General features: G+C 35.5%; 3 protein-coding genes across 7 annotated transcripts in view; 2 read left to right on the top strand and 1 right to left on the bottom strand.

Moving 5' to 3' along the window:
* The first annotated feature begins 1,093 nt into the window (after nt 1-1,093).
* LOC109101629 (IMP U3 small nucleolar ribonucleoprotein 3) lies at nt 1,094-4,645 on the top strand. The gene is made up of 7 exons (XM_019115014.2): nt 1,094-1,341; nt 1,501-1,608; nt 1,706-1,780; nt 1,941-2,020; nt 3,434-3,485; nt 3,614-3,686; nt 4,413-4,645. Exons 1-7 carry the CDS (start codon nt 1,205-1,207, stop codon nt 4,437-4,439), a joined length of 552 nt encoding a protein of 183 aa, XP_018970559.1. The 5' UTR covers nt 1,094-1,204; the 3' UTR covers nt 4,440-4,645.
* sec22ba (SEC22 homolog B, vesicle trafficking protein a) lies at nt 4,186-8,899 on the bottom strand. Its single transcript, XM_019114997.2, has 5 exons — nt 8,660-8,899; nt 8,362-8,471; nt 7,344-7,504; nt 5,423-5,569; nt 4,186-5,333 (listed from the first exon to the last, which is right to left on the bottom strand). The coding sequence occupies exons 1-5, from the start codon at nt 8,732-8,734 to the stop codon at nt 5,179-5,181; spliced, it is 648 nt and encodes a 215-aa protein (XP_018970542.1). The 5' UTR covers nt 8,735-8,899; the 3' UTR covers nt 4,186-5,178.
* A 447-nt stretch (nt 8,900-9,346) lies between these two features.
* Nucleotides 9,347-11,383, top strand: part of zgc:55943 (uncharacterized protein LOC406337 homolog) — a 9,130-nt gene continuing 7,093 nt past the window's right edge. For 2 of the 5 annotated variants that reach the window (XR_002019783.2, XM_019115115.2), the window contains exon 1: nt 9,348-9,501. The gene's annotated coding sequence lies outside the window, so the exon portion shown is untranslated. Of the gene's footprint in view, nt 9,502-11,163 lie in introns of those variants that run through there. The other 3 variants (XM_019115139.2, XM_042770166.1, XM_019115123.2) reach the window with 3 other exon arrangements.

Below are 11,383 nucleotides of genomic sequence, written 5' to 3'. Positions count from 1 at the left end.
CTTAGGATAAGAAGACTGTAAAGAGAAATCTATAAATTACTCATTACTCATTAATTAAATGCTAATTGCATTGGTAATATTTATAAATACAGTTTTTCTGAATGTTAATTTTATTTTTATGCATCTGTTATAGTTATGCTTAGTGTTGTCAAATCAATTAATCAATTAATCGCGATTAATCGCATCCAAAATAAAAGTTTGTGTTCACATAATATATGAGTGTGTACCTAAATGCCTATACAAACACAAAAACAGACAGTAAAAAACACATAATACACACAAACACACATACACAAAAAAAAAAACATTCATATATTTAAGTAATACTTTTTTAGTAATATTTATGTATAATATAAATAATATATAAATATGAATATAGGTATACAAGTAAATATTTTTTAAATAAATATTTCTTCTGTGTGTGTGTGTGTGTGTGTGTGTGTGTGTGTGTGTGTGTGTGTGTGTGTGTGTGTGTGTGTGTGTGTGTTTATATACACATATAAATATACACAGTACACACACCTATATTGTGTAAACACACCCTTTTATTTTGGATGCGATTGATCGCGATTAATTGATTTGACAGCACTGATTATTTTAAAATCATTTTGATGTAATGCACTTTGAATTTCCATTGTGCATTAAATGTGATATATAGCCTAAATAAACATTTCTTGCCTCCGGCTTCCGTTATTGTTTGTTGCTTAATTTAGTAAATAGGCTACTGGTCGGGTTTGTTGACATAGAAATAACACAGACATGAAACTTTTTAGTCATCATTTTACATTAGCTTCAAATATATATGTTAAAATTTAGTTATTAGTATATTTAACCAACTTTTTGCCTTGCATTTACCTTTACTCATGATGTGAGTGTGTGTGGTTGCTCGAGTTTGGGTAAAGTATTTAATGTTGATCAAAAATTAGATAAATTATTAAGTAAAATATACTAACATCTAATACAAAAACACTTTCTATTACGCATATTATGCATTACACTTTAATTTTATTATTGTGAAAATGTACAGTATCAATTTTAATGTTGTTGTCCTTCTCCTGACCACTGGGCGGCAGTGTAGAGCTAAACAGCCGCGCGTTCCTTACAGTAAAACACCGTGAAAGAAAAGCACGCGTGTGAAAGCTAACGTGATAAAAAGAGAAAAACATCACGCGTTTTGATAAATATAGTCAGTTTTATTCGCACAATGGTTCGTAAATTGAAATTTCACGAGCAGAAACTCTTGAAGAAAGTCGATTTTATTAACTGGGAGGTTGACAACAATTTACACGAGGTTAAAGTGTTGAGAAAATACCATATTGAGAAGAGAGAAGATTACACCAAGTAAGTAAAGACAGTAACTTGATCTAACTTAGTATGTATATTTGTTTTAAGAAAATATATCTTCCTTATGTGTATATATTTTAGAGGAAGTGAGTGATAGCGTCTGTCTTCAGCCGAAACATGACTTATGAATCTAATACGTTTATGATCTCTCGTTAGATACAACAAACTCAGTCGAAATATCAGAGAATTGGCACAGAAAATACGGGACTTGGACGAAAAGGATGGTTTCAGAGCTCAAAGTACAGCCCTTTTCTTGGAAAAACTGTAAGTTTGGGAACCTCTGGATGATTTGTGGACACTTGAGCTGCAGTCATGTCTAAAGATGGCATGTATTATTATTTCTTTTCTTCTTGTTTTGCAGTTACAGTGTCGGTTTGATCCCCACCAAACAGAACCTCTCCCTCACCAATGAAGTCTGTGCATCTGCTTTCTGCAGGTAAGATGCACTGCCTCATTTGATCGTGGACATTGCAATAAGATGTTACACGACGTGTTGAACAGGTCAAGTTAAGCTGCAAGAAAATCATTTTATTTTTCGTTCCTTCTGCCTGTTTCTTCTCTGCACTGGTTTTTCTGATTGCTGTCATTTTCTGCAGGAGACGGCTTCCCACAATCATGCTGAAACTGCGTATGGCTCAGAACCTGAAGACTGCCATAACCTTCATCGAGCAGGGCCGTATCCTTCATCATAAATCACACGATGAACTGTGCGCACACACGTTATCTGTATTATACAGATGTTTGTATTATATACATATAATGCTGTTTATTATGCATTTACTCACTCTCAAGTCATCCGAGATGTGGATGAGTTTGATTCTTCAGAACAGATGGAGGTTCTTCATCCTCTGCAGTGAATGGGTGCCGTCAGAATGAGAGTCCAGACAGCTTGTAAAAACATCAGAATAATCCACACGACTCCAAACCATCAGTTAAAGGGATACTCCAGCCCAAAATGAAAATTTTGTCATCAGTCACTTACCCCCATGCTGTTCCAAACACGTGAAAGCTCTGTTCGTCTTCAGAACACAATTTAAGATATTTTGGATGAAAACCGGGAGGCCTGTGACTGTCCAATAGACTGCCAAATAAATAACAGTGTCATGGTCCAGGAAAGATATGAAAGACATCGTCAGAATACTCCATCTGCCATCAGACGTGCAATCTGGGTTATATGAAGTGACGGGAACGCGTTTTGTAAGCGAAGATCCTTGTGGTGCGGATGATACAGAAGAGCATACGCAGCATACGGTGAAATGGAGAGACACAGAGAAGACTGTTGACAAAGGAATGATTAAATAATGTTGTTTTTGTTTTGTTCGCTTACAAAAAGTGTTCCCGTCGCTTCATATAACCCAGATTGCACGTCTGATTGGAGATGGAGTATTCTTTCATACCATTACTGGACCTTGACACTGTTATTTATTTGGCAGTCTATGGGACAGTCACAGGCCTCCCGGTTTTCATCCAAAATATCTTAAATTGTGTTCTGAAGACGAACAAAGCTTTTACGGGTTTGTAACGACATGGGGGTAAGTGATTAATGACACAATTATCATTTTGGGGTGGAGTATCACTTTAAAGTCTTGTAAAGCCAGAAGCTGCATGTTTGTAAGAAACAAATGCACTGTTTGGCATTTTATCTTTAAACCACAATCTACAATAGCATTTCCATCTGTCCTCTTACATTTATCACTTTTAAATTGTGACTTTTCGGGAAGGAGCAGCAATGGTTTGAAGGTAATAACATCTTTATGATGGATTTGTTTCTTACAAACACTTAGCTTTTGACTTTATACACCCCAGTAATTGATGAACAGCAGTTTTTACTCTCATTCTGACGGCACCCATTCACTGCAGAGGATCCACTGGTGAGCAAGTGAAGTAATGCTAAATTTCTCCAAATCTGTTCCAATGAAGAAACAAACTCTTCTACATCCTGGGTATCCTGAGAGTGAGTTGTTGTTTTTAGATTTTTTTTCTTTTTGGGAGAACTATTCCTTTAAGCTGGAATATTGTGAAGAAAATGAAGCTTGTCTCATTTAAATTAGCATAAATGTCTTTGAAAAATTTCTTGACTGAGCAGCAGATATTCGTGTTGGGCCTGAGATTGTCACTGATCCTGCTTTTCTTGTAACAAGGTAAGTTATGAAAACCCTCAGTACCTTTTTTCCTGATGCTCATTGAAGAAGAAAAAACACATGATGTTAGTTTTAAAATATGAACTTTTATATGAATCTTTGTCAAATGAAATGCAATCCTGTTCCAGGAGTATGGAAGACTTTGTCACATGGGTGGATTCATCCAAGATCAAACAACATGTGATGAACTACAACGATGAGGTATGTTAAAGTATATCATGAAAATCATCCTGTAGAGTTTATGCATTACTGTACAAAAGTTTGGGGTCAGTGGTTTTAAACGTTTTTGAAAGAAATGTCTTCTCAATTATGCTCACCCAAGCTGCATTTATTTGATTAAAATACAGTAAAAACAATAATGTTGTGAAATAATATTAAAGTATAAAATACCTGTTTTCTATTTGAATATATTGTAAAATGTAACTTATTTCTGTGATGCAAAGCTGCATCTTCAGCATCGTTGATCTTCAGTGTCACATGATCTTCAGAAATCATTCTGATATGCTGATTTGTTGCTCAAGAAACATTTCTCATTATTATTAATGTCAACAACAGTCGTGCTTTGTGAAACTGATTCAGTGATGAATAGACAGTTTTAATTTGAAACCTAAATCTTGTAACAATAGAATTTTTTTTTTACTGTCACTTCTAATCAATAGAATGTCCTTGCTGAATAAAAACGAATTTCTTTAAAAAGAAGCAGTGTACACAAACCTTTTATTAATGAAATTAGTTACATACATTCCTCCCTGAATGGACAAGAAAGGCACTAAAATTTGTAGAATGACATTTTTCTGCATGGTGTAATCATATAAGCACCAAGAGAATCTGATTTTATGCTGTTGAGAAATTTAAAAAACAGCTATAAAACCCATTTGAACTAATTGCTCATTGATTAACATTACAATTTTGTTTTTGTTCTTTCAGCGAGATGACTTTGACCTCATTGTCTAAATACTGAAAGAAACTTGGATTTCAACCAGAAGTGGTCAGTGGATCAAGAGCAGCCGTTCGTTTGTGATTCATCAAAGAACAAATGTATATATTTATACTCTGTCAGACATAAATGACCAATTATCATCTTGAACCATGTTAAGTGAGTGAATGCATTGAGTGGGAATGCTTTGTAATAATTGTAAACAATAAACCATTACAGTTCATTTGTCTGAATTTACTCTGATGTTCCTTGAAAAGCACCTTCACATTTTACATACGTCACAAATTAAAAATACATTTGACATAGTGGGCTCTTAAATTGTGTCCCAACAAAGACGTATGAATTTTTCTCCAAATACAGATGTGATGTACTTTGCATAGCTCTGTTACCAACATCCTGAACATATACAAACAACAAGTATATTATTAACACCTACACCTGATATATGTTACAAAACAACAGGTTACAGCTGTAAAAAGACAACTCGACAAAACTCACTGACAGCTACATTCAGCGTCTCAAACTATGGAAGCCCGTTTCCGCCACTAAATAAAAAATAAAACCAGGTAATTGCGGCTTTTTTCATCGTGAGTTCATATCTTGCAATTTTGACTTCATATATTTTCAAAATTAAGTGGCGGAAACAGCTTCCATATCAAACAGACACAACCTTAAGGCCAGAACAGACTCTCTGGTGTCTGAGCCATTTTTGTGAGCGAGGCCCTGAGAGTTTCTGCTTGAATTTATCACATGCATTCACAGCCACCAGAAGCGCACATAAACAATGAGTGTGATGAAAATCACGGCGCCGGCGGCCACTTTAGCATAGGTGGAGCGTGTGTTGAGATACTTTGCATCGCTGCGGTACTTCTTAGAAAGGCTGGACAGATTACTTGCTTTGGAATCCAAGGCTGCAGAAAGAACGGACAGAATATTATGTGATCCTTTTACAGATACAAGTGGTTTTGTCTCAAAACGGCTGCAGCAAGTGTTCACTCACCAGATAACGCTTCTCCACGCTGGAGCACTTCCTCGATATTAGCAACCATGATCCTCTGGACATCGTGTAACTCTGAATTGACGCTGCCCAGGTTTCTCCGTGCTCTGCTGTCTATGTAAGACTTTTTGGTTTTCTGAATGTATGTGTCTGAAGACAAACGGGATATCATTTGATCTACATGGTCAACCAACTAATTTGCCATGTAGCTGACACTTTTATTCAATGATAAAACAAGCATACTATAAAAAGTAACCCACAAAGAAGTCTCTTATGCTCACTGGAGCTGCATTTATTTCAAATAACTGTTTCTATTTGATTATATTTTAAAATGTAATTTATTCCTGTGATCAAAGCTGAATTTTCATCATCATTACTCCAGTCTTCAGTGTCACCTGATCCTTCAGAAATCAGTATAATATGCTGATTTGCTGCTCAAAAACCCCATTTATAATTATTATCAAAAGCCCTATTTGGATGGTAATTGTTTCTCATTAAATAGACATACATGGCACCTCAGTGATAAAACTCTTGGATTCTGATGGTGACTTTTTTTTCAAGGGGTGAGAAGAGGATCTGTGATCCTACGAACGCGGGAACGCACTACTCACGTGGCCTGTCTGCTGTAATAAAACATCATATGCTTGGAAATATAAGAATCAACATAAATATTTAATAATATCCTATTTATTATTTGATTATTTAAATCTCCTGTTTAAAAATGATGGATGTCATTAAAAATGTGGAGATTAGCAGAAATAAGTTAATGGAAGCTCTTATTTACAGAAGGGAAACATAAAGCTGCTTGATGTAATCATAGGATTATATAATACATATTCTAAAATTGTATTGCATACCTGTTGCTGCCATGATAATGACACATTTGAAATGTTTACATGCTTTTCCCCTCTCTCATCTTTTTGTTCTTAACAGATCCCACACCAGGTATGAAATATTGTTTTCTGTATACGGGAGCCTAAATTTACTTCACTATATTACAATTAAATCCTAATCTAATCATGACAAACTGTATAGATCATGGAAAGGTCTAAGACTCCTAAATAGATATTTTACCAATGTTTTTTGTTAAAAAATATGTAGCAAAAGTAATAGTTTAATTTATGACAAGAGTGCACCCTCAAAAATCTACATCTTAACAGGAGTTCTGACCTTTGTCAAAAAAAAAGATTTTTCGTTGCTTTTTTCTCTATCACAATTTAGAAATAATCAGAAATTATATATCAACTGAAAACTTAAAATCTTAAAATTCCTCCTTTGAAACCCATTTTTAAAATCAGACATTGCATTACCATGAAAATGGTACATCAATATCATGTTACAAAATGTTTTCGTTCATGAATTATAAAAATTTAAGTTTGGATCGTGCACTTTACAAGTCTTTGTTTAAAAATGTGAGTGACAGAAGGGGTTAATGTAAAAACTTTCCAGCATTTCGGTTATAAATATGCATGTAAATTGGAGTGAAGTGCAACGGTTACCATTCGGTGCTTGGCAGTGGTGAGAGAAACACACTGACATTCTGGATTCAGACGGCAGTTAAAGTCACAAACTAACCGTTCTGTAAATGCTGAAAATCACTTGGGTCCACATGAGAAACAACTAGCATCCGAATAGGGCCAATGCTGAAAACAGCTGAGCTGCTTAATATTTCTGTGAATGCCGTGATACCTTTTTTTTTTTAATTCTTTGATGAACAGGAAGTTTTTTTTTTAAACAGAAGTCTTTGGTAGCATTATACAGAAGTCTTTACTGTCACTTCTGATCAATTAAATGCATCCTTGCTGAATAAATGTATTCATTTATTTAGAAAAAACGAATCTTACTGACCCCACACTTTTGAACGGTAGTGTATATAAACTTAAAGTGTTCAGTTGTGCTTTGACGTAAATAAGATGTTTCTCACCAAATTCGATAAAAGAGTACGGCCGAGACACTGAAGGGACCTTTGTCCCGTACTGCTCACTGAACTCTCCCTCCAGATCCTCCAGATACGCAAACGCCAGTTTCTTGGGGAATCCTGCCTCACATAAGGCCAAGTAACACACTCCTTTCTCAATGACGTAGCTGGAAAACAAGACGGGTTTCTGAAGTGTGATGCCAATCAAACACAAACTCTGTACGTGTCTGTCAGTGCTGGGAAAAATTCAGAAGTCTCCTTTTCAAGTGCGCGAGTGAATCTGAACTGAACTCTCCACTCGTCCTACATGATGCTCAAGTGGAATTTGAACTGAGAAGAATTTACTCAACTGCAATTAAAAAAAACTAATAATAATCACACAACATAAAATTCCAGATTTTGCAACAAAAAATAAACCCATCATTAATATCAACTAAGTATGCACATTTAATCTCTGATGTTTCGTAAAACTGACTGATATTTTTTTATTTATTTATTTTTTAAAACCAGCATTCATCTTAATAGAAATTAATATTAAGAACAAAATTTGAATCCAATTATTAATTATTGACGTCTGGACCATTAAACAGTTAAAGGTGAAACTATTTTAAAATTATGAGTTTTTCCACCACGGTTTATAAAATATTTAAGAAGTTAAAAGGTAATCAGACATACGTTTATTAAACAGTAATATAATTTCTGGAAATAGCCAACAAAAAACAACATATCAGTAAAGTAATATTTTACTAACTGAAAAATTAAATGTATCATTAACCCTATAAATCCTAATGTATCTCTATCAGTAATTAATCGTACTTTTTGTGCATATAACCATCAGCTACTGCACCGAACTACATATTTTGCTGCATTTGGGTTTCCTAATAAAAGGTGCACGAGTTTGATATTTTCACTATATCCTACAATGTGAGGTTTACATCTGTCAGTCTCTGAAGGGTTGAATTGTTAACTCTATTTCCCTACATTAGAAGTGTGTGTCAGCTCAGCGGTGAGAGTCAGGACTCACTGAAAGGCCATGGCTCCTGCCTCTAGAGTGCAGCGCGCAGGACTCTGCTCGTTCAGTTTCCGGCAGAGCTGCTTGGCTTGACTCTGGTGTCTCTGTAAGTCTCGCCCTGACTGTGAAGATCAACACATTAACGCATTATCATGTAAAAGTACTAAACAAAAGAGCAATAACACAGTCACACTCTCTCATTTACATCATGTATTTTAACTTTGTACACATGTTGTGTTGACGTGGGTTCACACCACTGATCTATGATAGAGATATTATTATTATCATATGGATCAGTGGCTCGTGTTACCTGCTCGTCCTCTTGCATCGATGCAGCGAGCGGCAGACTGTCGGCGACGCGAACAATCATCGTCAGCAGCACCATGTCTCCTGTTGTCTTTACTCTTCGACTTCGCTCGGGTTTAAAGTGAAGCGATCGATTGTTTGACTGAATGGCAGAAAGTGACACATTTGAACTGACAGCAGAGTTCGGATGAGTTGGCCGGAAGAGGGTGTGTCACCTCAAAGTCTTCCCGGCTTTCGCATTCCAATGGTTCCGAGTATATATTTGTTTATTTATTTATTTATTCGACTAAGAAAAAGATACAAACAATTATAAATGGTTGTACAATGATAACACACACACACACACATATATATATATATATTTATATATTTTTAACATATTATATTATAACATAGTTATATAGCTATTCATTTTTTGATCGTTATTATAAATAATAATATTAAAAATGAACAAAAAACACACCTGCATGATTTAAAAGGCTTACGGTATTTGGATTCTTAGAAGTAAGAAATATTTAAATATACTGATTAATTTAATTTTCAAAACAATAAATATAGGGTTACTAATTCTAAATCAAATGTCCAATTCACAAATGGCTTTCAAAACAGTTGTGGAAAAGGACAGACCCGCACTTCTCACTAATGTTTTATGTATTTTCTAAAGCCCTTTTATGTTTTCGCAGTCAGGTGAACTGCTCTGCGCTCGACTGCTTTTGTTTGTGCGCGCTGATCGTCTCGGTGTATCGATTATTCACGTCTGTGGGTTGATCTGTATCGAGCTGATCGCGCTTGAACGGATTTCTCTGATCACGAACAGCACGATTAAACTCAGCATCTGCACTGAAGGTAAGATTAGCCGCGTGAGGTGGTTTATTATGCCCTTACCTCATTCTGTGCTCATATTAGAAATAATTCGAGACGTATCTTCGTGTTACGATCATTGTTGTTGTTGTCGTCCTGTTCTGGTGAACGTCACCAACAAATCACATCCACTTTGATTTAATGTGCCTCAGTAACGGTTTGAGGCTGCAGATGAGTTAAGCTAGCTGTGTGTTTGTTTATTATGTGGTTGTGGAGTGTTTATTATCAGGCACGTTCACTGCTAGGCCTGAGTTGTGGACGGAAAATCCGTCTTTGGGTGCTCTATTATAAGCGTTATTAATATTTGTTGCTTTTAGGACATATTTTTTAGTTCGTGTTTCGTGCAGAAGCGTGTGGCACAGTGAACAGCGCGTCTTTATGTGAGAGGAACAGTTGTCACTTGTGTTTGAGCGCTCCTCAGCTCTGAGAGCGATTAGTTCTGCCTCACTGGATTGGCTCCCACACAAGGGCCCTTTATGAGCGAGGCTCCAGCTGGACGAGCTGCAGCTGTCTTCTGATTGGATGATTCTATTGCACGAGAAATGACGTCTTCGAGCAATTATAAAAGCCTGCTCTTAGGAGACAATTTGTTTTGAAATTGATGACCACGTTAAAAATATGCCTTTATACTGTATATAATATGCAGTTTTTGTTAAGTGTAAAGATTATGGTGAATGTTATATGTGGATAAGTATGATTAAATGTAGCTACAGAGTCAATAAAACGAATTATTTAAATAATTAAGTTATAATTAAATCACATTTGCATGTTCACGGTGCTCTGGCATTTTTTTTTTAGTAAGTGTTTCATTTTGATGTTTCAAAATTACTTTTAATTTGACCGTTTAATGATTTTATTAGTTATTAGGTTTTAGGATTTGTTCCTGCATCACTCTGTTGGCTGTTCCAGGTTCTCCTGTTAATTGTAATACCAGTGGTCCATCTCAGCTGCATACAGTATCTGGTTAAGCTGGTTTTAGATCATTAGACATGACAGTGCCTTGGAAACCTGCCTGATGTCAGATCTCCACTTAACTTAAGTTTTGATATATTTACGGTAGGAAATTAACAAAGTATCTTTATTTATCAGATGTCCATAGTTATTATTGTTAAACTGTGCTTACAGTTACATGCAATTAGATTAGTAATGGTTTAGTGTACAAAACGTCTATAGGAATTGTTTTATTTCCCCGGATATCTTTTCAAAACATTTTGTTCACAGTAAGTTTCATAGTTATGGGTAACACATATGTGACCCCGGACCACAAAACCAGTCTTAAGTGTCGTTTTTTCGAAATTGAGATTTATACATCCTCTGAAAGCTGAATAAATAAGCTTTCCATTGACTTATGGTTTATTAGAATCGGACAATATTTGGCCGAGATGCAACCTATTTCAAAATCTGGAATCTGAGGGTGCAAAAAAATCAAAATAGTTAAGTTATTAGCAATAAGTTATTAGCAATCTTTATGGAACATGATTTTTATTTAAAACTTAAGTTTTGATATATTTACGGTAGGAAATTAACAAAGTATCTTTATGGAACATGATTTTTATTTAATATCCTATTGATTTTTGGCATAAAAGAAAAATCGATAATTTTGACCCATACAATGTCTTGCTGGCTGTTGCTACAAATATACCACAGCGACTTAAGACTGCTTTTGTGCTCCAGGGTCACATATGTTTAATCTTCACCAACCTGTTTTTTTCTTATCAGTTCATCCCTCCATTTCTAGTCTCTGTTTCTAATGTCTGATGTCCGAACGCACCAGCAGCCACTGCTGAGGCCAGTTTCCCATCAACCCAAATTCATATCAGCTGCTCAGCACCAGCAGGAAACATAAATGTGACACACCCAGATATGA

The sequence above is a fragment of the Cyprinus carpio genome, chromosome A2, assembly GCF_018340385.1.
Source record: "Cyprinus carpio isolate SPL01 chromosome A2, ASM1834038v1, whole genome shotgun sequence".
Lineage (NCBI taxonomy): Eukaryota > Metazoa > Chordata > Actinopteri > Cypriniformes > Cyprinidae > Cyprinus > Cyprinus carpio.
This window is presented reverse-complemented; position numbering and strand designations above follow the sequence as displayed.

Bases quoted from the DNA above. Each gene is read 5' to 3' on its own strand.
- LOC109101629 (XM_019115014.2), top strand. From the start codon at position 1,205: ATGGTTCGTAAATTGAAATTTCACGAGCAGAAACTCTTGAAGAAAGTC. The intron at 1,609-1,705 runs GTAAGTTTGGGA...CTTGTTTTGCAG, and splicing joins GCCCTTTTCTTGGAAAAACT to TTACAGTGTCGGTTTGATCC. The intron at 1,781-1,940 runs GTAAGATGCACT...CATTTTCTGCAG, and splicing joins TGTGCATCTGCTTTCTGCAG to GAGACGGCTTCCCACAATCA.
- sec22ba (XM_019114997.2), bottom strand. From the start codon at position 8,734: ATGGTGCTGCTGACGATGATTGTTCGCGTCGCCGACAGTCTGCCGCTC. The intron at 5,570-7,343 runs GTGAGAAACATC...GTTTGTCTTCAG, and splicing joins GTACTCTTTTATCGAATTTG to ACACATACATTCAGAAAACC. The intron at 5,334-5,422 runs GTGAGTGAACAC...TTCTTTCTGCAG, and splicing joins GCGTGGAGAAGCGTTATCTG to CCTTGGATTCCAAAGCAAGT.